Source organism: Lineus longissimus, chromosome 15 (genome assembly GCF_910592395.1).
Source record: "Lineus longissimus chromosome 15, tnLinLong1.2, whole genome shotgun sequence".
NCBI classification, from domain to species: domain Eukaryota; kingdom Metazoa; phylum Nemertea; class Pilidiophora; order Heteronemertea; family Lineidae; genus Lineus; species Lineus longissimus.
The window spans coordinates 13,257,242-13,282,970 of NC_088322.1; the positions used below are offsets into that span (position 1 = coordinate 13,257,242).

The following is a 25,729-nucleotide window of genomic DNA, read 5'->3' on the forward strand; positions in this document are numbered from 1 at the left end:
TGTCCTTGGATGAAAAGACGTCATGACAGTGTCCCTGAACATGCCGAGGTCACAAAATGTGGGGATGTCCAAAGTTCCTAGAGTGATCTATGACAGTGTCCCAGTTATTCCTCTTGACCTACATGTAGGGCACTGTCCTTATGGTCTCTCTTTAATCTTGTGTCTGAAGTGGTCGTGACAATGCATTCCAGCTGTTTGTGACAATGCTGATAACAGCCTATCTTGTATCAGGTTTTGGGTGACCGGACCCAAGCAATGAAGCCACAAACATGATATTTCACATGATAAATTTATTTATAAACAATAAATCGTATACAATGTATAAGAACAAAAGTGGACGGCTTTGACAAAGCAAGTACTAGTCATACATGACTGTCAACAATGCCTATGTACAGGAAATATCACCATCATTTTGAAGAAAGTATACTTTGAATTTTTTGATAGGAAAATAGCTTCAACTATCAACAGGGTCATAAATGTGACAAAACGGACCATTAGATGACCAAAAGTAAAAAAACTAGATTTTTCAAACCATGGAAAGTGTAATATCAAAATTTCTAGTTCATTCTTTGATGGCATTGAATTGGTGGAGTTTCCCTTCTGGCCTTAAACAGTCATTTGCCACTAGGGAGAAAATGATTGGTGGGGCAGACTTTAAACCAAAAGAACAAGGTAAAGTCTAATAAAATATCAGTGTAACATGAATATTCTGGACGGTATTAAATGTAACAGCAGTAACTTTAAACTTAAAGCACTCAAATGATTCCAGTTTATAGGACAAGGACGGTGAAGTTGATCACAGCTAATGTTATGGATGGAATAATTTGATTGGTCTGCATATAGTCCTCTCATCAAGATGTTACGGACATGAAATGTCTTGATTGATTTTTAAGGAGAGTGTTCCAAAAGTCGAAATGAAATGCTGTTGGTTGAGGAAGCTAGACCGTACCTACAATGAAAAAGAAATTATTATTTAACACTGACAGGTCTCTCTTTCTCTGGAAAACAAAGAACTGACCCCCACCCTTGAAATTGAGATTCACTTTGCTTTGAAAGAGTTCTAATTAGGATTTCAATTTCTAGACAAAATGGTCGTGCATCGTATATTCGTCAGGGCAACCTGATGCACAAGATGTACCTTATCTCCCTAGTCATCCTTCTTGGCTGCCTCCTCCTCTTTCTTGTCATCTTCCTTTTTATCCTCCTCATCCTTCTTATCTTCAGAGGCCTCGCCAGCGTCTTCACCCTTCGTTGAGGCTGCGTCTTCTAAAAAGGTAAAGAAGATAATGAAGCACAGGTTAGTAAATGAGGAACTGCTTTCTGATTAAAACGCCTTCTAGCTGAGGTGCCTCTTGCAGTGGAGTGGTCAAACTTTGCCGAGTTATGAGGTCCTGTTCATTTCAACGTCATGTCAGAAACATCAAAGGCTGATTCATTAAGTCAGCAATTTCGTCTCCCCACACCACAGAGCTCCAACACATTCCAACACATGGGACGCTGATCACGAAAGAGGCAAATTTCCTTTGGCAGCACGTGAAATGACTTTTTGATGGCAGTGCCAAACACTAAACAACTTGTTACTTTAAATGTATCTTTGGTGTAGATGAATAGTATTAAGATGAGCGAGAAGCCCTGATGCCATGTGAAAGAATTGCAAATACACAACTAAAACATGAACAATCACAAAGAATACAGATCATAGTGATTAACAGTGAAATCATTCATGATCTGCATGGCCAAGTATCACATTCTCCTTCTCCCTCTCTCTGGACCAGTGTCATCCTCCTCCACTTGAGAAGCCGTTTTTCTACCTTTTTTCTCCTCCGTCTGCTCGATTTCCTCAGCACCCTTTTCCTCAGTTTTTTCTTCTTCTTTTTCCTCAGTTTTTTCTTCCTCTTTTTCCTCAGTTTTTTGTTCCTCTTTCTCCTCAGTTTTTTCCTCGGTTTTCTCCTCACTTGTTTCCTCAGTTTTCTCCTCACTTGTCTCCTCAATTTTCTCCTCAGTTTTTTCTTCTGTTTTCTCCTCGAAAGCCTCTGCTTGTTGCTCTTCAGCTTTTTCTGTAAACACACAGTGTTTGTGATCACAGTGCACAAGGAACCCATGCACAAAAAGGGACTGTCCACGAAGCAATCAATGACAGCAGGGCCCAGAACATGCCAAGGGCCAACAGATGCTCGGTCAATGGACAGCCCCTTTAAGGACAGCATAGCAGTGACAATAGAAACACAGGCACATTTATAGAGACAAGATGACTAACAGTGAGGATATTTGCATGAACTGAAGCTGCCAAGATAGGTACATGACTTACAGACAGTGTCATCCGTGCTGTACTGGATGGTAAAAATATAGCATTGGATGGCAAAACGATGATGACGTCAGCCCAACAGCATTGCGCTATATATATGTCATATGTGACTCGCTCTACCAAAACTAGGTGCTTGTCGCATCTGCACTTGACAGGTTGATACGGACTTGTTGTTCATTTCCCTATTGTTGACCTTTTGTGAAATCTATTACAAACTGATTTGGTCATATTCAACAAAAGGTCTACAATAGGGAAATGAACAACAAGTCCGTATCAACCTGTCAAGTTCAGATGCGACAAGTGCCTAGTTTTGGTAGAGCGGGTCACATATAGCAAGTGACAAGCGGTGTTACACATACATATGCAGTCATAGTTTGGTACATGACCATGTTTTTTGTGACGTCCAATATGACACAACTGTATGTCATGTACTTTTGCAACAACGGTGAGAGCAATCCAACAAACATGCGAAAAACATTGAGCTTGACCAGCATCTGCCAGTGCAAAGCTATGATGAATTCAAAAATCCCAACTTTTGAAACTAAACACTGAATTGGTGATATAAATCAAACAAACAAGAGCTGTTCCAATAACGAAGCAACGTTTTAACCCCCTCACCTTCTTCTTTGGCCTCCTCTTGTTTTTCTTCCTGCGATTCCTCTTTCTTGTCTTCTGTTTCTCCTTCACCTACAGATTCAAATAAATGAAAATATAATAAAAAATTCTGCAAAACTTTTGTAGGTACCCTTTTCAATCTTCCTTTCTGTTTGTTGCCTGAAAAGAAATGGTTAAGTTTGTTGGCATCATTTATAGTTGGGAGTTCAATATCGTCAATATGGGGCCACTATCTTTACAATTCATTTATGAAAATAATTCAAGGTCAAAATAAAATTTCATGAATGAAATCAGAAGTATTTATACAAATTCAGAATTCTGATAACATGGACTGGAGGTGAAAAAGTAACCAAAAATCGTTTCAGAATGGTGATGTTGTCACATTATCAAAGCTTTAAAAATCTGATCTTTATAGAATTTGATCATCTGGATACAATATTCTGAAGGTGGATGAAAGGATAGCTAACAAACAACATATATTCTATATATTCAATGCTGATCAAATTCATCATGGAAAAGTTTTTTAATTTGATCAACCAATGGACTAATTTCGCAAAGCAATCAAAACCATGCAGGCAACCTTCCACCAAATTCAGACCCTATCAGATGGGAAAATTTAGGACAAGAGGAATTAATAATAATAAAACTTTAGAATAAGAGGAAGACGGTTGAAAGTATAAGCCAACACCAATGCAGTAAACAGGAGAAAATAGAAAATTTCAGAATGCTTTGTTGAACAAAAAAATGTGTCATTAACAACGATAAAATTATTGATCTTTTTACAGCGGCTGAATTTGATTAGATTAATTGAATGAATTACAGATCATGGCTGGGATGACAAAGACAACATTGAATGATACGCACCATCACAATTATTTCACAACAAGAGACACAACATAATTATTCGAAGAGAGAATGATGAAATGTACTTTGGACTATAGGGTGAACATGCAGGGTGTTCCAAAAAATTGTCACTTCCCAAGTTGTGGGTTAATCCAGACATCAGGTGCAGATCACCACTGATCCACGCACAATCAAATTTGGTTGCAGTCATTTATACGCTGACGACTATTGTCTATCCGATGCTGCAGAGCTGCTGTTGACTGTTGTTGACATTTAAGTTCTTACTATTGCCAAGTTGAACTTGGAAGACCAACCAATGTGAATTAAGCAATGGCTGTGTGATGTGTGATGATATATGCAGTAAACCCAGTCTCACATGCCTATCCGATGCTGCAGAGCTGCTGTTGACTGTTGTTGACAATTAAGTTCTTACTATTGCCAAGTTGAACTTGGAAGACCAACCAATGTGAATTTAGCAATGGCCGTGTAATGTGTGATGATATATGCATTAAACCCAGTCTCACATATCAGATGCTGACAATCATGACTAGTACACTGATAAGATATAGTACAGCTAGGTTTTAAAACAGAGCAAAGAAATGACATTGTTTGGAACACCCTTTATAAGAGGAGACTGAAGCGTTAGGATTTGGGTTACAACAATGAATCAACCTTGGGCGTCTGCTGCAGTATCCTCTGCTGCGTCTGCAGAAGTTTCTCCCACATCCTCATCTTTGACGGATTCTGTGGGGAAGGCAAAGTTTCATTAATAATACTTGGTTATATGATACTGCTACAGAAAGCTTCAATATTAATGAGCTTACGAACATTAATGTTAAAATCTTTGGATTAATGCAGCTACATTTAAAAGTAATTATATTTCCGAAACTAGAGGTACGTTTGCATATTGTCATTGTGTATTGTATCTATTACGAGAGTGCCAGTTATTGTTCAATACCGATTAGATTCTTAAAGTTGTGTACAATGGAAGCGAAAACAAAGATTCTAGGGAGATGAATACTCCCTCTAGCAAACTGCCAATTTTGACTGTAATCAAGGTTATTTCCCTTTTTTATTTTGTCTTCATAAATCGGAGCAAAGCATTGGATATAATATCTACATAGTTGTTATCATGGCACACCTTCAACGCAGTAGGCAGGTAATGGCAAATTCAATAGTGTACATGTAGTTTATTAAGCATTTTGATTTGACTTGTTGGCATTATTATTGAGTGCATGCGATTATGTGCAAAAGTTTGCATAACTTTATTGACCTTTTTCCTCCTTTTGATCATCTCCCTTCACTGATTCAGCTTTTTCTGCTGAAGGAGGTCGAGAACCTGCAAATTGATGAGAAGAAGTGAAATACTGCTTGATGTACTTGATATAGATGCAGCTTAACTTAAATGAGAACTGCAGAATGATCACAACAGTGATCTCAGTTTAAAGTTCAGAAGCGCAGTCAGTGATGTTAAGGCACAAATGGAGCTCTATCAAAGCCACAATGTACAACGTACATGTAAGCATACATGGAGCATGCCGATGCACAGAACTTGTAACAGATTATTTGTATATCCTGGATTTGGCTGCGAGCCAGTATTTCAGCTAGCCTATCATAAATCATAAGGACCTTTCTTTTCCTCTGCATCCTCCTCCTTTTTCTCTTCTCCCTTCACACTGGCTGCTTTGGAAGCGGGCCGGTCACCTGTGTGAAATATTTCGGAATTAGAAAACAGCAAATCCATTTCAAAATAAGTACAGTTAAATAAGCCCATTCAGAGGGCGTGATGTGATGACATCACCATATTGTAGGCCTACCATGAATGATCATAACATGCACAGAGCTCATCGCCCATTTCAATTAAAGTTATTGCTTATGTCATCACAATGCTCCATTTATGTGGTAGTATCAAAAGTTTCAAAGAAATTTAATATTCTCGTAAATAATACATTACCCCATAACAAAAAATAAAGAAAAATCTAAGAGTTCAGATGTGAAAGCCACTAATAAGCCATTTGAAAAGACAACTCTGATGACTATCATAGTCACTGACTGTTCCCTGGATTATATGATCACAAAAGCGTTTCATTCCTAAGCCAGCCAAATCCTATTGAAACTTATGTAATATTAAGACATAAAACACTCAAGCCAAAAAGACCAGTTCTGTTGATTTGGTGGCTTTTGCATGTCCTGATGTAAACTCTTCATTTGTAATACTACTGTACATGTACCTTGAGTAATGTGTAGACATTCTAGTGCATGCGAGCTATTAATGAGTGCAAGGAATCATCTTTGAAATTGATGTTCTGTGGCTGACCCTGCAGCCTTTAAAAACAATTTGGTATGGGAGCTAAGGCGAAGGAAATTCTGAAAAGCTTGAAGCATTATATGAAGTGCAAAAGATTAACCTGTGGTAGGCCTTGAACCAGCCTTCCCAGGAGAGGCTGGCTTGTCACCTGAAGAAAAGAAAGAATTGTTTGGTTATTATCTTGAATTGTTCTGAGTGATGCTGCCTGCTGATAAAGCATTGTTACCTGCAAGAATCTGCTTACTCCATTTTCATAGCTGGTCAAATATCAGCATGATCCGCACGGTGCACTTTACAGTGATACTATAAGCTAGGCAAATTAAAACTGGTGCAAATTGAATTATTTGATTGAAATCATGACATTAGATTTTCAACAAAAAACTTTCCAAAATGTACTGAACCACCCCGCTTTCTCTATTTCAAAGACGACAGCTCCCAATATTCATGGACTAATTGTACACATCATTGCATGCAGTCAACCCTCTATCAACTCAACTCGTATGAATCTTCATTTGACATGTACGGTATCATGTTAAGGTTTGTGACACTGACTAGATGGGGCTATCATGTTTTTCAGCTCATACAATCTATCCCTGAAAGTCCCCTCAATTTGACCTGCTGAAAATGTTCTTTCTTTTCAATAACTTTGCAAACCTACAAAGCAAAAGCGAAGATGAAAATAGACAAGGGAGACTGAATATCAACCTTGGGGAGATTTCTTGCCAGCATCAGGTGATTTTTGGCCATCTTCTGGTGACTTTTTGCCATCTTCCTCACCACCTTCAGGTGACTTTTTACCACCTTCGGGTGACTTTTTACCACCGTCGGGTGACTTTTTACCACCTTCGGGCGACTTTTTACCACCCTCGTGCGATTCCTTGTCACCTTCAGGGGATTTTTTACCAGATCTCGCCCGCTCTTTGTCTTCACCTGAGTAGGAAAGAAACAGTTTTCATGAAATTGATCGTAACCATTACTTAAACTATATACATGTACATGTATACGTTATAGTCCTCTTGCCAGACCCAACATTGGAAGTCCATTTTAAGAGAACATTTTAACATTGATTTACTGGTTTTTATCTACATGTACATGTACAGCTGCATTTGCAGAGCCTATTCTTATATCTTATAATAGTTGCTGCAGAAGTTTTGTAAATTGTCTTGATACTCTGCAACTGAAATTATACCCATATATCGCAATTTATGGATTTTTCAACAAATTGAAAAAACCCACGCTGTTATGGCAGGCTGTACTCATATGCGGGCATCATACTGAAAAATGTGTTAATAGTTTTCTATGTGGCGCACACTGTACGTGTCTGTACTAAAGCTGTGTGCAACAAGAAAAAGTGCTTTCCCTGTGGATCCTCGAAGAGAAAATGGTGCATGATATTTTATTTGCTGAAAAATTAATTTGATTGAGCTATTTTTGAAACCTTGCTGCAATGGAGCAAGTCAAGATAAGCCAGAATTAATAGAATGCACTGTCACCTCATGCAGTTATATAGAGTGCTCATCAAGGACTATATAGGGTGTATCAAAATGAAACCGATATACAGAGGCTCCATTTATCACGCACCCGAGGCCATGTGTTTGGTGTGCACCCAATTTATGAGAATCCTACTCAATAACGTGCAGCCTTAGCCAATTTACATGCAGACCAAGAATGATTCTAAATCTCCACCTGTTTGAGGCCTTGACTTAGCAGCAGATTCTCCTGTTTCACCCTCTTGTTCTGCCTGATGCTCTCCGTCCTCACCCTTAGCATCTTTCTCCTGTTCATCTCCTTTTTCTTTTTCTAGAATTGAGGGCAAGCTACAGTTAAAAGGCAGGATCTTGAATTCATCTGGATATGGACCAAGTGTCTGTTCATTATTTCTAAACTGTCACAATCATTTACTCTTTACACCATTTACAGTTGTCTAATCGACATGCGTACAGTTAATATCACGACACCAAACTATTTAACTTTACAATACAATATACAAGATTGATGAGGTAAGGAAAATTTGAGTAATTGAGGGGAAAACTATCTATAGAATGGGAACTCAAAAACAGAAATTTTTTTATTTATACAAGGCTGAAATGCCTAAAAACATCTTAGCTTATGAGACACCCACTACATTTTAAACTGATATGTTTAGAAAACGAACAAAGGTTTATATGCATGTTAGTTAAAGTAGTTTTCCTCCACCAGAATGACAAGAAGAATAAAGAAATTAAAAAGGAGGGTTAGGGCTTATAATACAAGGGTCTACAAATGGAGAGCTAAGATATTGACCTTCTTCTTCACCATCCTGTTTGGGTGATTCTTCACCTTCCTGTTTGGGTGACTCATCACCCTCAAGTTTGGGTGATTCCTCGCCCTCTTGTTTGGGTGACTCATCACCCTCTTGCTGCTGGCCCTCCTCCCCTTCACCTTCGGCTAGAATAGAACAATCAGTTTGGTCAGGAAGAATCCATTGGCATTTTAGGTCGGACTTCCTTCTCCCTTGGGATTTGAAATTTGATTCAAGCTGGTCTTTCACTCAAAGCCTCTGCAGAATTGCAATTGTTGTTGGTGATGGAAGCAAATCACACGAGAATGACACACAAAGCGAGAGAAGTGGTTCGTCACACAAGAGCAAAGGCACAAAGGGTGAAAAAATAATATTAACCTTTCTGCTCCTCATCAGCTTTTTGGCTGGCTTGCGATGACGGCCGTTCTGCTCCTTCTTCACTTTCTATAAAACGAACAAAACGTAATGAAAGAAAATGAAGTATCTTTCCTGTGGTTAAAGATGTCGTCTGAATTGAGGCTGATCGGGGCTACAAGAAAAAGGACTTTGTCTTTTTCGGTAGACACCACAACTCATTCTGTAATCTTGGTGGCCCACCTCTGCTTGCACCCAGCGATATACTTGGAGAGCCTCAGGAGACATTTGGCCCTAGGCCTAGATAACCTTCATCTGTAGCATCTCCTGGACGGAAAGATGGGAAATGGAGGTAGGGAGGCAACTCAAAATGATCACGGTCATACAAATATTTCCCAGAACAAGAGGAGAAATGTAAAGAAATGTTTTTCAGAAATGCATTTTCAATTTGACTCTAGTCCTGAATGATGAAGCAAATCATTGTGGCACTTGAGCCTTAAGGGGTTAACAAGGCACACACATGTTTGCGTACCTTTTTGTTCTTCACCTTCGACAGCGGATTCGTCACCTTTGGCGCTCGCTGAAGATGCCGGTCGTTCTTCTCCCTGTTCGCCACCTTCTGAAGGACAAATAGAAATGAAAAGGTTATGAAAAGAACCATAGATGCTTAAATCTACTAAGATATTTGATTTTTTTTCATTTTTTAGGAATTTCCCAGCTATTTCTCTCGGTCTTGTGCTGGCTGAATGTTGGCTTATTTCATATGGGATTTTGCCATGACGACAATTACTGGTAAAAGAGTAGTAAAATGGACTAGGTCAACATTGGCAATAAACATAAAACAGATGAAGGCTTCTCTGCATCGAGTTAAAGGCAGGCCAAACTTTCCAAGAGGAGAACATTCTCATGATACTCTTAAACAACTGATTGGAATACAAGTACATGCTACTGAAGGGCTGGGGGGGGGGGGGAGGCGAGGGAAACAGGAGGCAATGACAAATAACTCTCTCTGAAATAACTGAATTTGAAAGCTACAAATAAAGTACCTGAAACCGAAGTTCGAAATAATATTTGGGGGAAAATAAACCTAATTTGCAATATCAGTGAAATCACTTCTGGATACAGTGAACATGCACAAAATCTGAACTAAATTGGTGGAAGGTGAAAACATCTTGGCACACAACAACATGAAACCTTGGGCACTCGACTACACACAATGTTTGAATATTGCAAATATAACCTTGGCTATAATATGACTGTTGACTTGTGACAGAGACGGGGCGTGCATCTGAAAGTCAGAAAGTGGTTGATCAGTTAGGTAGAAATATGCATGATAAAAGCCAAACGATACTCTAAGATCCAAGCTTACAATGACTATATATTCTGGCATTACTTCTGATACACTACATGTATCTATCTTTACATAAGCACTGACTGTGCAAGGCGTCCATTGCCAAGTGAATCAAAGTTAGCAGTAGGCCTACCAAATTCAAGGATTTTTGGTTGCCAGATTTTTTTTCAATGTATACTCAGCTCATAAAATATCAACATCAAATGATCATAAAACTGCCATTCATGAGTTATGAGTTCAATTTCATCTGGTTTTCAGAAAAATGTATGTAAACTTTTTAGCTCATATTTTCAAAATCAATACAGCGACGATTTTCGGGATTGTACAAATGACTTTCCCCTTAAAAAACGGTCAAAAATAACATGCCACTCAAGCACACAGTGCTTCACCTTTATCTGTGGTGAGAGATAGTGACGATTTGACCTCTGATCTGATGCTGGCTTGGGATCGGGTATGCACACTCCGAGGTGAACCTGCAAGTCAATTTGAGAAACAGAGCTGGTTATTACTACCAGATTTTAAACAAGCGCTGAGAGAATAAGAATTGGATATTACAGAACTTCATAAGACAAAAATAAGCAATATTTGTTTTGAGGAAAGTTTCTGAGAAGTTCAAACACCAAATGTCCTTCAAGGATAAAAAAATGAAACTATAGCTTTAGAAACAAAAAACACCCAAATGCACTCGGAACCAAAGCCTACAACACAACACCATAATTATACACAAACAAAATAAAAAAAATAAAAAAAATTCCAACCATATTTCCCTTTAAGCCCAATTTTAAAATAAGAATCAAATAAATGCACACTACTTCATTGAAAAATGCGAACCTTTAGATAGCAAACTTGGCTTAGAGGCGTGCATCTCCTCAGGAGCCTCATCTGGCTCAACAGCCTCCTCTTCCATTCCTTCATCCTCCTCCTCAAAATCACCTGCGGCAGTTTCAAATTAGATGACTTAATTTCTGGCAAGTTTTACATATTTTGCAGCTTGAAATTCCAATTTTGATATCAACTCAACTCTCAACAGCAAGACCAATTACTCGGACGCCCACTTAGACTGAAGACCTGTTAATGTTGTTGTCAACTGCAGCATGAAATCTCCAACACACTGACTCGAGGATTAAGATTTTAGTTTTGGAATCTACCGTACATTGCAGAGAGATATTTCAAGAATTTTTCAAGAAATCACATCTTTAATTTTCATTCCAGCAGACGTTACCGGCATGAAACACAACGTAGCTCAAGACAAACACACAACCCGCCCACCAAAGTTGAGCTAGACAACATTTTAAGCACAGAAATAACTGAAATGAACCTTCATCATAGTTTCCTGTTTCTGAATGAATGCTTGCTTGAGACGAGGGCCTGACACTTTTGATACTTCTAGTACTTTTAACACTTCGGGCACTCTTGCCAGAATTAGGCCTGGATCCATAAGCTGAACCAACTGAAAGAAAGCAATAACGTTAGGGTCAAATATTTAAAAGTGGAGAGACATGAACATAGCAAATGATGTTGACGTGGCAATTTGGTGTCCACTGCGCCTGCATAACCGCAACTGAATGAAGAGATCATTCAGGGACTGTCTGACAGCTGTGATTGTTGACCCGACGTCATGAACATAGCATTGAACTTATTGTGCAATTCGAATACATAAATAGATGAACAGGCCCAAGTTCAGATTAGACTTGCAAATGGAGGCATAGTGTAGATTATTCACAACTCAGTCAACCTCTCTGCTTTTGATTGAAAAAACCCACAAACCACAGAGAAACAGAAATTGTAGAAATACCATAAATTGCTTGTCAGAATAAGAACTGATCTAAACAGGGAACTTAATCGCAGACACGCCCAAACACAGGCCTACCTTCTTCATCTGAATAGGTGTACATGTCTGTTGAGAAAGACAACATACAATATTTCGTTAAGTATAAAGGAATATTCAATCATTGGACATGAAGAGATCTCCTAAACCACACGACACTGCCAGAAGATTCACAGAACAAATAACAGAAACACCAGACTTTATACATGTAACACTGGGAAAACTACTTTCTTGGAAGCTATAACCTAAAATTCTAAGAAAAATAATCATTAGCTATCAACCCAAACACTGTATGAAAACACTGACTGAGGCAGCTGCTTGGCTGTTCCGAGATGGCGTTATCTCGCTCATCCACCGAGCCCATCGAAAGTCAATCTGATGCTGCTCCGTCTTATTCTAACAAGGGGGAAATGGGGAAGAACAAAAGAGGTGGGTCGGGATCTGATACAACATTTAAAAGACCTGAGGGGGACCGAGGGCTGTTCTCCTGTGTCGTCTGGTAACTGTATGCTTCCTTTCCCTCTGCATTGTCCAGTGGCTGCGGTTCAACCTCGGAGTCAGGCTCAACAACCACCTGCTCTGTCTGCTTTTCTGTAGAGAAGGAATGGTCAAATGAACAAGGGGTGGAGGGTGGTTCATCAAATGGAACTTTGAACAGAAACGGAGAAAATCGGGATATGACACTCTATATGCATGCTGTGATTGTGAGGGGATACATACATTTTGAGCTAGTTTTGTGAGGTTTAAATTCAGATTTTTTTTTGGCTGAAATCCATGACCACAAAGGCTCATGCAGACAACAGATAGACTCAAACCTTCATTAAACTCATCATCCTCATAGAAATCGTCCTCATCTTCTCTGGGCGAGATCTTCTCTTCTTGTGCTTTGGGGGTGGCCGGGTGGAGGGACTGGGTGGAGGAGGGACGAGAAAGAATCTCTGGGGGCAGGGCAAATAGAAATGATACAGCTACATCAGGTTTGTGATAGAGAACCTCAGAAACATTGACAAGTTGACAAGTGCAGTAATTGAGAATTTAACGATCCTGACAAGTAATTCATACCAGCTGAAGTCATTGAACCGGGCCCAGGGCAATCTGATGAGACAATTCCAATAGAAATACTTGTTTACCACAACCATGCACAAACAAAATGTGCCGACGTAAAGAAATACTACATGAATATGAAGACAATGATATTACAATGTACAGACATAGACAAAATTTGAAAACATAAACAAATATTTTCTTCTCACCTTCTTGTTCAGCTGCCTCTTCCTTCGCCTCTTCACCAGCCTCGGCACCACCTTCATCACCTGAAAGAAATGATCAGATTTCTTAGAGAATTGTCAAATGTATTCTTAAGCCACCGAGGGCCTCTGCCACTGTGACTTGACTCACAGTGTTTTGACCGATCCCACCACTTTCTACTGGTTTCCAAGAGTATGATTCTTCTGACACGTTTTTCAGATAGGATACCAATTAAGGTAGCGTTGTGAATGATTTAGAGGTGGGTTCAAGATGCCTATTAGCCCCAAATTCAGTTTAAAAGAAAAAGTGGTCGCATCACCTTATGATAGCGATGACAGCCTTCAATAAAAACAACGGCACAAGCCACAAGCCACTAGAACTGACCTGATGCTTTGTCTTCATCTTCTTCTTCCTCATCATCCTCATCTTCATCTTCAGCTTCCTCTTCCATCGTTTCATTTTCTAAACCAGTTTCTTCACCTGATAATGATGAAATAATAAAATCAGCATAATTACAAATACCACTCATTTCCAATGAATAAAAGAAGCTTTCAGTCAGAAATTATTCGATGTTATTTTTTTTAGCGGTGCAAAGCTTAGGAGAGGAGTTCTCAAGTTCAGGGAAGTTTGATTACCAAGGCCAAGGGAGGAAGTGGACCTGAACATACCATATTTTGGGTTACAGTGCAACTATAAGTTCTGCAGTTTCTTCAAACTTGAGAAGGGGTCCTGAGTCAACAATATGATTATTTATTACTGTGCACTTTGAATTTTTTAGATGAACGGCCAATGACAAAACACCGTCACAGTTAGTTTGAATTAACATGAATATAAACTGATGGTGATTAACCAAGTTTACATTGACGACTATTTCGCAAATAAATGTGGCCAACTCTGGCAAACATGTTTTTTTCTCACAATTTTCTTTTCATCGTAAACTTGGTGGAACACCTACAATTTCATTTAGAAATATAAACCAAAACACCCAAACCAACTCTGTGCAAGGAGGAATCAGTACAGAATGGAACCCTTCTGAATCACCCACCAATGCGAGTTAAAACAAATTTGAAAGATTTGTTGCTTTTCTTAGCTAGGGTCACATGGGTGTTTGAATCTCTATTCAATCTGGACTGAACTGAAGAAGATAACGTCAAGATACATGTAAGAATAAGCACTTGCCTACATTGTTAAGAATGACCAGGTCAGTTTGGTTTTTCCCTACAGGGGTCAGTTCTCCAATGTTTGTTTATTTGAAAGAAGTTGCCCAGTTAACAGTTTTGATTTGAGTTATGTGGACAAACGCAAGTATCATTTTGAAAGTATCATTGTTAGAGTACTTTTTCTTCATCCATGTTCGACTGGTTGATAACAGAAATTGTCAGAGTACTGATTCCTGATGTATTAGAAATGTTAACATTAGAACCAACATTAGCGCCAGCATGCAACAGACAAGAGAAGAACAGAAACCTTTGTTAGGTTTGGGTGCAATGAGATAAAATTAACAAACAGTGGCTAAGCATTCTTTCTCAAATTTTCAAAAACTGATATCGGATCAAGTCTTTAAAAAGTGTGATGAATTAGGTAAACCAACTTTTCAAGCAACTTTTCAAGTGAACTAGCATGATTTTTGGATACAAAAGAATGAGAACATCTCATAGTTTTGAACCTAATATTGTCCCTGCAGTCACCAAAAACTCTTGATCTTAATCGATAGTCTTTTGAGGACGTCGCAACAACACCACACTCAAGAGGAAAGTCGGAACAAATTTCCAGATTTTGAATCCGGTCACACATGCGCACTGACAAGTAACCATTAGCTGTCACCAAGATACACTTATTAATGTGGACAGCCATTACCCAACACAGAATCTGCTCTGTTGACTGTAGCCTCTATTAAGGAGTATTCTACTATCACTTAGCTACTGTTGTGTGAACTTGCAGTGCAGTATATAGAGCAGTCCAATACAAGATATGACAATGTACAGTAAATTTACAGACAGACAAAAAAATCACCATTGTTTTAGAACTAACTATGTACTGTACACTGTCACTGTGAATGATACTGGACTCTCCACCATGACTTCATATCATAGCCAGAAATAACTTGCGATAACCGTTTTTCATTTTCAAATGAGAGAATTCGTGAGGGGAAAGATGAGTTTAATGTATCTGTCCCCATACCCTATTACATTACAACACTGGTTGTCCCAATTCTTGATAAGCGATTTTGGCTGAATTGGGTCCATGAAGTGTATCATGAACACTGAGATTTTCTCTCAATCAAGAAAGACTCCTCTCCTACTGGTATTCATGATGCATTCTATCCCAAGTAATTCATGGCTATGATGATGATGAAACATTGCAACCACCATCAGTCAACTTCCAAATTTTCGATTTTTGACAAAGAAACAAAATGCCACGGATCAAAAATTCATTACATGAACTTGGCTGTAACAGATTGGCTGTAACTTGATTATGTCAGATGACGTCAATTATCACCTCACCACATTGGACGACAAACTTGCGGACATGAATGGCAAATCGTTGATGTTCTAGTTATCTGTTTTAACGCTCACTGAGTTGTGTGAGGTCATGGGCTCAATGATGTAGCGGATATGTGTTTGTTTTCCAATATGTGACCCGCTCTACCAAAACTAGGCGCTTGGCGCATCTGAACTTGACAGGTTGATACGGACTTGTTGTTCATTTCCCTATTGTAGACCTTTTGTGAAATCTATTACAAACTGATTTGGTCACATTTCACAAAAGGTCAACAATAGGGAAATGAACAACAAGTCCGTATCAACCTGTCAAGTTCAGATGCGACAAGCGCCTAGTTTTGGTAGAGCGGGTCACATATGGCAGAGATGACGTCATCTATAGGAAGCTATTCTTCTCATGCAGTGTTTTCGGAAGAGATTCAAACTGATGATTGCAATGTTTCCTTCTTCAATTACATGTAATTCTTCTCGACCTCAAAGTGCCACTTATTACCTGTGCATGAACTGGAATTTAGTACCTCAAATCAAGGGTTAGTTCATGCATTCATTATTTTGTTGAACTTTCAAAAGATAATTTAGAACCAAACATCTTCAATGTATGTTGAATAGACAAGACCAGAAAAAGGGCCCCTGCAGCAAAAGGGCTTAATTACAAATTTTAGTCAGCTTTAAAGTTTTAAGATTTCTTGACAAGTTTACTTGACGACTAAATAGTGATAAAAGATGATATCAAGTAGGGTGTTGAAAGCAACCTGAATCCTTTACAGCTACCCTTAACATCAAGACTGACAAGAGTGAGGTTTTGAAAGGGAACTCAACTCAAAATTTCTTGATCTAATATGATCCCCTATAAACCGCCCTCCCCTCCCAAATGAAATGGCCAGGGCCATTGTGCTCACCTCATGTGGAGGAAAGATGGATAAAGAGCATGGTATTGTGTCATGTAGTGTTAGGTTTGATGTAGGTCCAAGCAATTACAATTTCCCCAAAATGGCCAATTTACAGTACATTCGACCTCTGTGACCTTGAAAAGTAGGTCAAATCAAAGAAGACCCGGGTGACACATTGAATGGTTGTTAGAATTAGATGTACCTATGATATAAAATTGGTGCCAATCGGGCAAGTCGTTACTAGGAATAATGGCATTTTGATGAATTTAGGATTTGGCCCCCTCCCTGGAGGTTAAACGGCAAATCAGATCGCACCAAACTTCGGTACCTGAGATCACCTGACCAAGGGGTACATGTGTACTTAATTTGTGATCAATAGTCATTGCAGTTAAGAAACGTGCCATAGTTACGGCCTGACGGCGAATTTACGTCATTTGACCTCTGTGACCTTGACAAGAAGGTCAAATTGAAAACCTGTGTGACATGTACTGTATGGTGGTTAGATGTACCCATGATATCAAATTGGTGGCAATCGGGCAAGAAGTTAAGGAATAATCACATTTTTAAGGTTTTTGGATTTTGCCCCCTGGTGGTCAAATGGTGAATCATATTGGACCAAACTTCGGTCCCTGAGATCACCTGACTAAGGGGTAAATGTGTACCAAATTTGGTATCAATAGTCATTGCAGTTTAGAAACGTGCCATTTACACCATTTGACCTCTGTGACCTTGAAAAGGAGGTCAAATCAAAAACCCGGAGGATATATGATGCACCTTTGCTAGAAGTACCTACCATATTTTTTTCAAAATTTCCCGACTACTATTAAGGGAGATATTGCATATTTTCACTTTCAACGTTTGGCCCCCTGGTGGCCAAACCATGAAACGAATCGGACCGAAACTTGATCTCCAAGGTGTCATTACATAAGGGTACATGTGTACCAAGTTTCAACTCAATAGCTTCAACAGTTACGAAACGTGCCCTGCTAACGGACGACGGACGACGACGACGACGACGACGACGACGACGACGACGACGACGACGACGACGACGACGACGACGACGACGACGACGACGGACGACGGACGCCACGGTATGGGATAAGCTCACCTCTGCTAAGAGGTGAGCTAAAAATGAAATCTCTTACCTGTGGTGGCGAGGTCCTATACAATGTGATTCCGTCTTGGATTGCCACAAGACGGCCAATGTAGGCCAAATTTCTGCTTATTTTTGTTTTAATGATGATAAGGAGTGAAAAAATTTACCTTCAGAAAACAATTCAACTCAATTGATGTTTTTTTATAGTACTTGATTAGTCCAATTTGAGCAGAATTTCTACAGTGAACCTCTTGTGGCATTCCAATTGTATCGACGTTAAGACCAACAACATGAGAAATCGAGCGAATATTTAAAATAATCCCCAAAAAGTGCAATTTGTGAAGAGTCAGAAGCAAAGCTCTTCTTTATTATTTTGACAGATTTATTTGCTCTAAATTGACAATGCAAAAAATTTTTGCATCGTTTTAAAATTAATGAGACTTCAAGGTGTGTTTCATTTTTTAAAATTCTTATAAATATTTTGAGTAAAACTGAGCTTCATGGAACAAATTCTAAAAAATGTTGACCAAAATCTCCACAATATTTCAAAGAGTTTAAAGACATCCAAAATGGCAGCACTAATTGATTCTGACACCAATCAATCAACATGAATTACCACTCGATTTCTCATGCTAGTCTGCGGAAGAAAAGGCGTAAAGAAAGCACCGCCACGCGAAGGCGCAAAATACCTTTTACAGTACCGTCTTTGTTGAATTCTATTTCACCAAATATAAGTTTGACTTCAGCCTTTGCTTCATCTTCCGTCGAAGCACCGTGCACGGCATTGGATTTAATGTCTTTGCCAAAGGCAGCACGAATACTGAAATGGAAATTCGCATTTGAATTCTCAAGGAGTCATACGTGAGCAAGGACTGCAATGAACAGTGCAAGGTCATTCTTTTTCACACTACATGTACTTTTAAATACCTGAGTCTGGTGCGAGAGTGTTCTTTTCCTAGGCCCTACTTGGCAATTGTTCGCCAAGTGGGGTGAAATCGAGCACACAAACTGTCAGGTCCACCGGATGACTTCCGAAATAACGCTGAGGTTCAATTCGTCTTGTTACCTTTCTGGGTTCTCTTCCTTTGCCTTTTCGGGATCTGTATTTCCCATCATCGACCGCCAGCCCTCAACGGCGTCGTGTCGCGATAGAACCATGAATAACGTCGGACCACTTGTCATGTGATCTGATAAGTCATTGAAATAGTCCTTGTCCTTGTGTTCTGAATATAAAGCTTCTACGATTTCGTTATTTAGTTCCGTTTCTTGTCGTGCTGCAATTCGGAAACCGGCTTCGCGAATCTTGTTCATAATATCCTCTGGAAATGGAAGGAATATTGATGAGAAAATTTTCCGACATCTCCCTTCTTATCCCACTGGGAGTTTGTTGTTTCAGGTTTTTTTGTAAGCAATGTGTATCACTGCGGTTTCTGTACAGTCACTACTTTAGATCACATCCAGAAAGTTTTGTGAAAGTTCAATGCAGGTTTCTCCTACTATGAATAGGACTAGTCTTATGCAGTGAATGATCAGTTAAGATTCGATTTGAAGTCGATCACTTTACCTTTAGTCTGATATGCATCTGGTTTGACGACAGCCATCGTCTGCTGCACAGGGAAGAAGAACTCTAATTCTTCTTCTGCTTTCGTTGCCGAGTCTGACCCATGGAGTGGATTGATTAAGTCTTCATCTACTGAATACTGCGCTCGTAAACTGAAAAAATGTTTTAAGGCAAATTTACAGAAGAAAAATCACCATGACACAGCCATCATGGAGAGTGGTAATTCTTATTTTCACTTTGACCATAGCTAGAGGAACATTTTGCAAAGATAAAGCAATCGCTATCCATGGAGCCACTGGCATTACCTTCACTTTCCTGGGACAGAAACTTGATTGAGACACAAAAAGAAGCAAACATCTTCTAAGTCTGAATCTCAATTGAATCTCAAAATCTACCTTTCTGGCGCCTCTGTCTTTGCGACTGGTACTTCTTTCGGTCCTAACATATCTCTCCAAGAAGTCACAGCCTCAGCTCGAGCAAGACCGAGAGCAAGTAACGGCCCGCATGACATCTTCGTCGTGAGCTCTTCGAAATATTCCTCGCCCCTGTGTTCTTTGTAAAACTCCTCCGCCTGCTCCTTTGTGAGCTGCACCTCTTTCTGGAGAGCAACTTCGAATCCTGCTTCTTTAACCTTGGCAAGAATTTCCTCTGGAAGTACACACATTTTATGAATTTAGAGGCAATGGCACAAATATCTGATGAATCGATTCGAAGAGTGAGAGTAACACTACCGGCACCTATTGGATGAGATGGACTTGAAGAGATCACCATGAATTGTAGGCTTAATTTATAGGTCACTTCTACTATCAAGGAAGCCTGATCCAAGGTTATTTGCATGTTTGGCAACATCCTTTCCTACCTTTGTGATTAGCAACAGCATCAGGTCTGATAAGTGCAAGTGTCCGTTCAATCTTCGGTGCCTTCTGCTTCTTTCCTTTCTTCTTTTTCTCCTTTGTAGGTTTGACCACCGTTCTTGTCGGCTTGGAAAAGTTGGGGAAGAAGAATGCAAGCTCCCTGTAAGAGGAAGTGAAACAATGATCATCAACTCTCCATACTTGTGGGTATAGAAATCTTCCTTGATATTTTCTAATCCAGGCATGAAACTTACGCATGAGCTCTGTCCTGTGAGTCACTGGCGTGCAAAGCATTTGTGAGTTTTTCGGACCCATATTTGGCACGCAAACTGTCCGGCGCGACTTCCTTGGCCTCATCTACATCTTTCGGTCCGAGGAGATCTCGGAACTCATCTATGATACCTGCATCTCCCTTTGATAAGACTAGCACGTGACTTGGACCACTCGACATGAACTTGACAAGGTCTTCAAAGTAGTCCTGCAAAAGAGACGAAGATTCAATGAACCGCTATTTTTTTACATGTATCTGTTCACCTCTGGCTTTTAATTGGCACATCTTTATCCAACCTACCTCTTCAGCATGCGAGGCATAGAATTCCTTCACCTCTTCCTCTGTGAGTAGTCTCTCCTCGTCTGTGAGAACCTCGATGCCGCGTTCTGCCAGCTGAAAATAGGAAAGTAGTATGAAGATATCATCAACTGTTACTAGTTAGATCATACAACAGAGAGTGCTGTAGAGTCACTAGAGTGGCACTGAAACAAGCGACTCAGGACTGTAATGTCTGGAGGAATATGGTGGTACAGGTGGCATAGAATGTCAAGGTGCAGCAGACAGTTGGTGTCATCAAACAGCCGAGCTGACTAATTACTTGGCAGCGGGTGTCATCAAACAGCCGAGCTGACTAATTACTTGGCAGCGGGTGTCATCATACAGCCAAGCTGACTTATTACTTGGCAGTGGGTGTCATCAAACAGCCGAGCTGACTAATTACTTGGCAGCGGGTGTCATCAAACAGCCGAGCTGACTAATTACTTGGCAGCGGGTGTCATCATACAGCCAAGCTGACTAATTACTTGGCAGTGGGTGTCATCAAACAGCCGAGCTGACTAATTACTTGGCAGCGGGTGTCATCATACAGCCGAGCTGACTTATTACTTGGCAGCGGGTGTCATCATACAGCCAAGCTGACTAATTACTTGGCAGTGGGTGTCATCATACAGCCGAGCTGACTTAAATTACTTGCCAATATGAATTATGAATTCAAATATAGGAGGAAATTGGAGTCGCGATTAAAATCACCTGTTCCAAGATTTCATCTTTCTTGCCAGCAGCGATGGCATCTGGCTTGATGATACAGACGGTCACTTCTTGCTCGATTTCTGAAAACAGAACAGAAAGAGTTAAAGCGAAGGTCGCCATGTTATATACAGGAGTACCTTTGTGTGCACAATTGGGATATTTGCGATCCATTAGATACGAAATGAATGGAATATGGCCCAAAACCACCCATAAATGTGATGTTCATTCTCAATGCTTGCAATACAGTATTAAACATTGACGCTGTCCTCGGAATATTCTATAAGAAGGTTGGAAAAGACTGATTTTTATTCAAAAGATTGATGAGAATATCAAGAGGGGTGGTGGTGGAGTGCTCCTAATGAAAAACCATTACAAATTTAGAATTCTAAGAGGGGCTCACTAGAAACCCCTTTTGTAAGGGTGTACTAGAACACTGATAGAGCTTACTTGTCAAACAGCAAAATAATTTCTTGAAATAAATATATCACATACATGTAGTTATACAACTAATAAACTGGAAAGAATGAACATGTGCCAAACCACTTTGTTACTATTCTAGAAACAGTGGAAGACTCTCAATGTTTCATAAGATCTTCAAGAAAGAAAAATATAAAAGAATTGGCAACTTTCATAAAATAGTCAAAACTGATCAAAAAAGGCAAAAAATGGTGATGTCACAGGTGTGTCAAAGAATGAGTAGGAGTCCTCATAAATGTGTGTGACGTGCATTCAAAATTTAGTGGAAAATTAGACGAATAATTATCGGCCCATGGGATTAAGGGCAACCCAGAAATCTTTAAAATAAAGTAACTTTGGAGCTTTCATGCTAAACCAAGAGATAAATCTTGATATTTCATTGAAATTTTCATAACTGTGACATCGCCATTGAAATAAATGGGGGAAAGTCTATGTCTCGAGCATAGGCTTACGATTTTCGGCCGCTGAAAGTTGGTCTATGTCGCCAATCATCTCTTCGTTGAATTTCATGAAGGCTACAGGTGCGTGAGAGAGGAGGAAAGGTTAGAGAGAAGAATCTCTTTCTTAGTTTTGGAGCAGAATTGACAGCAACGATTAGTTTTGTCATGCTATAAAAAATCTACACTGTTCAATTGTTCAATGTTTTTTCTTATGGCTCAAGAAGACAGATATAAACAGTGGGTGACAGGGGGAGTCAGCCATGGGGAAGGAAGATCCTAGATATCGTACCTTCCCCCTTTTCATTCTCCTCCTCATCAAGAGCAGCCTTCTCCTTCTCCAAGTCTGCGAGTAGCGGATCTTTGATCTGAGATGAGAGAGAATCAACATTGATACATACAATTGAAAGAAAACCGGAGCACCTTCAACATGGTACAAAAGTGTTCAGGAGGCAATCTTTGGGCAAACTGCAGAATGCACGAGAATCCAATGATGTTTGTTCCTCACAGTTTTTACATGATGGTCTAGACTGATAACAGCATCACTGCACAGTTTTCAGCACTGGCTGCACCAGTTTTTATAAAACTGCACTTTGAAATCTTTATTTATCCTGTGACATAACGTTACCTCTTTCCTTTCGGCAGCTCCGTCGATGACTTTGTGTTCATGAGCCAGCTGCTCTGTGATCGTTCGCAGCAGAAGTGGAGAGTTGGCCCCTCGGATGATAGCAACCAAACATCCGCCCTGCAAGTGCAACAACAAGCCATGAAATTTCAGCAATGAAAAAAGAGTTCAAAATCAACAATAAAAAGAAATGATCCACTACTTTGTCTTTATTTGCTTTGTTAACGGTTTTGTACTCCTAGAGTTGAGAAACAACCTTGACCTTGTCAGGGTCGCATACCAAAACTGTTAGGATTACAAGTCTAATCGGGACCACATCACTAATACCATGCTGCCCTTCCCTATTCTAAAACTGAAGACTACTCACTGCATACAACATGAAACACGGTTGACACTTCCCACGATAGCGCTCCAGAGCATCAATGGAGTCAGTCTTGGCCTGAAAGTCAAAATTAACATGCATTTTTTAACTTTAGAAAATATTGCAGCAAATCTTTTCACGTCTACTTTTAAGGAAATAGAGCCAAGAAGGTTCATGCTCGGTTGATCTGGATTATTTGCCTGGTTGGAATCTGGCCGAAAAGTCGAGGTCAAATTTTTCACCGTTACGTACGTACCACAGCAAATCTGAGTAAATCATCCCCGAGTTCGTTCTTCAGCCTCTTGAGGATGCTGACCATTGACTTGCAGGGACCCGCCCATTCCTGATAAATGTCTATGACCGACAGGCCCTCCTTGGCCAGATACTCCTCCCATTCCTCCTGTGTCTCCAACTCCTGTTGGAGGGCAATCTCAGCCTTCTTTCTCGCCATTCTGATTTTTCTGAAAAGTTAAACATTTGTTTTAAGATCATTTTTGTTTATCAACACATTACAGGGTAGCCATTCTGGGAGGATTTTAAATGCAAAAATCTGCCTTGGAGTTGGATTCAATCATGACGACTGAATCTTGTCGTGTGACTTTGCATCTAAAAAAGATGTTATTTTTAGATGATTGTGCAAAATTGTACAAGTTCATTGACATTACTGGTTGGGCATTTAAATCTATTTTGTTAGAATCTGTGTATGATATAACGTGAGTTGTATTGACAATCTGTGAGTGAGTGAGTGAGGGATTACATGTACCTGCTTTTCTTTATCCTTATGTAGAGAGTAGAAGGGATAAAAAAAAGTTGTCATTGTAATGTAAGATAAGAATGATACTACAAAGTATTCATAGCCTGGTGGTAATTTAAGTTGACATCATAAATTTGTCAAACAACCAGTCATGCCAGTGTTCTCTATGCATTTTCTTTGAGGCAAGTTTTTGAGGTCGAAGTTTTTCACAACCTTTTCCAACAGTGAAATTGATTTCAATTCATTCCTGACAACACAGAAGGGCAATCATGGCATAATATCATACCAACCATGAATGATTTACATGGACACAACAACTAAGACTGAATAACTGACAGCAAAAAGTGCACTTCATAAATTATTAATTTATGACATGGCCAAAAAAAGTGACTGAAACATGCCAGTTGCAAAGTTTCTGACAGTGATTTGTGAAGTCGTACATTGACTGGTGATTAACCTATTTCAGCACTGGTGTAAATGTTACTTAGGTATCCATGCTGACATCAAGGTACTCCGAGTTTGCAAGAATGTTTAAATCAAAGAGTGAATTTATCAACAAATATTGATCAAAATCTAACATATTTTGACAAGTTAAATTTTGAGAACATCTGAGATGAATTTTTTTGAAACAATACGATACAACATTGTGATTATCCTCATTCCTACGTCTAGCCGACTTGTGATTTCAAATGTTTTACTCACAAGATGTCTGCCACTGCCATTTTTTATTTAATCCTTGTGGTTTTAGGTCTGAGATAAACTCGGCACACAAAAAGCAAGAAGGGACACAATTTTTAATCAATTACAACAATTAATAAAATTATGAGAACATCTGATGCAAATAATTTTCTGGAGAATCTGTGAGGAGTTTTTATCAGAAATTGTTTGAATTGTTTGAACTGTTTTATTTGTGATTTTAAAGGTTAATCACAGCGCCACTGCACAACATATCCATGCAAGCTACTGGTAATTAATGCCACATAGGCCTAGGCCTATATCTATTAATGGATCCTGTGACATTAGGCCTATATTATAATATGACGAGCATGCGAGGCCAAGGGCAAACAAGATTTGCCAACAGACAGTCAGTACATAATGCAAAAGAAGGGATACGATACATTGCTGTTTCTTTCTAGCCTAGCCCTATGACACATGGCTGTGAGTTGGACAATCCTGTAATGCTGTATGTCGTGGACATCGTCATGAGACATGACGTCAAGCTGTCCATGTCCGAAAAATATCAAAAAATAGTACACCATCGACATGTCCCTATTGTGCAGAGCATTTATCAACTCAACTGACATGCCAACAGTGCTGCAACCTGCAGGTGGCAGGTGCATGCAGCAATTAATGTATTCACCATGTTTGCATGCAAAGATTTGGCACTGTTGACATTTCAAGACATTGACATGAGTTTGAAGATTATCACTGACAAAACTATGTTTTCAAACAACAATTCATAAAACAAGCAATGCCAACGAATGGGCTATATATGCAAGATGTATCACACCAAATTTGACCGCAGCTTACCAACGAAAATAGCGTTAATTCACACTTTTGTAAAGCCCAAAAATCTCCAGAAGTGGTGAATTTAGAAGTTGTTTATCTCGGTTGCTGGGATAGTCAGGTGACTTCGATCTCGCGCGATGATTGGACGAGCAGGTGCCCGAAGGTAGTTTCTCGCATACTGTCATTAAGTATTTTCGTACCAAGAAAAATATTTTTCGTTTATGTAGA

The 25,729-nt window shown here is 39.5% G+C and overlaps 1 protein-coding gene across 12 annotated transcripts; it reads right to left on the minus strand.

The window, feature by feature from the left end:
* Positions 1-281: 281 nt before the first annotated feature.
* Positions 282-25,609, minus strand: LOC135500026 (thioredoxin domain-containing protein 3 homolog). Of its 12 annotated transcripts, none has more exons than XM_064791162.1 (28): positions 25,523-25,609; positions 23,495-23,699; positions 23,245-23,316; positions 22,881-22,997; positions 22,545-22,620; positions 21,339-21,418; positions 20,610-20,702; positions 20,293-20,516; positions 20,044-20,198; positions 19,580-19,832; positions 19,188-19,336; positions 18,690-18,942; positions 18,325-18,443; positions 13,518-13,613; positions 13,139-13,198; positions 9,239-9,325; positions 8,731-8,796; positions 8,355-8,498; positions 7,758-7,871; positions 6,777-7,001; positions 6,172-6,219; positions 5,393-5,467; positions 5,037-5,102; positions 4,436-4,507; positions 2,924-2,992; positions 1,812-2,057; positions 1,139-1,266; positions 282-949 (listed from the first exon to the last, which is right to left on the minus strand). In XM_064791162.1, the coding sequence occupies exons 2-27, from the start codon at positions 23,687-23,689 to the stop codon at positions 1,148-1,150; spliced, it is 3,273 nt and encodes a 1,090-aa protein (XP_064647232.1). In that variant the 5' UTR covers positions 23,690-23,699; positions 25,523-25,609; the 3' UTR covers positions 282-949; positions 1,139-1,147. The 12 variants fall into 12 exon arrangements, with proteins under 12 accessions (XP_064647232.1, XP_064647231.1, XP_064647237.1 ...); XM_064791161.1 differs by having other exon boundaries at positions 18,313-18,443; XM_064791167.1 differs by lacking the exon at positions 8,355-8,498 and having other exon boundaries at positions 18,313-18,443.
* Positions 25,610-25,729: the final 120 nt, after the last annotated feature.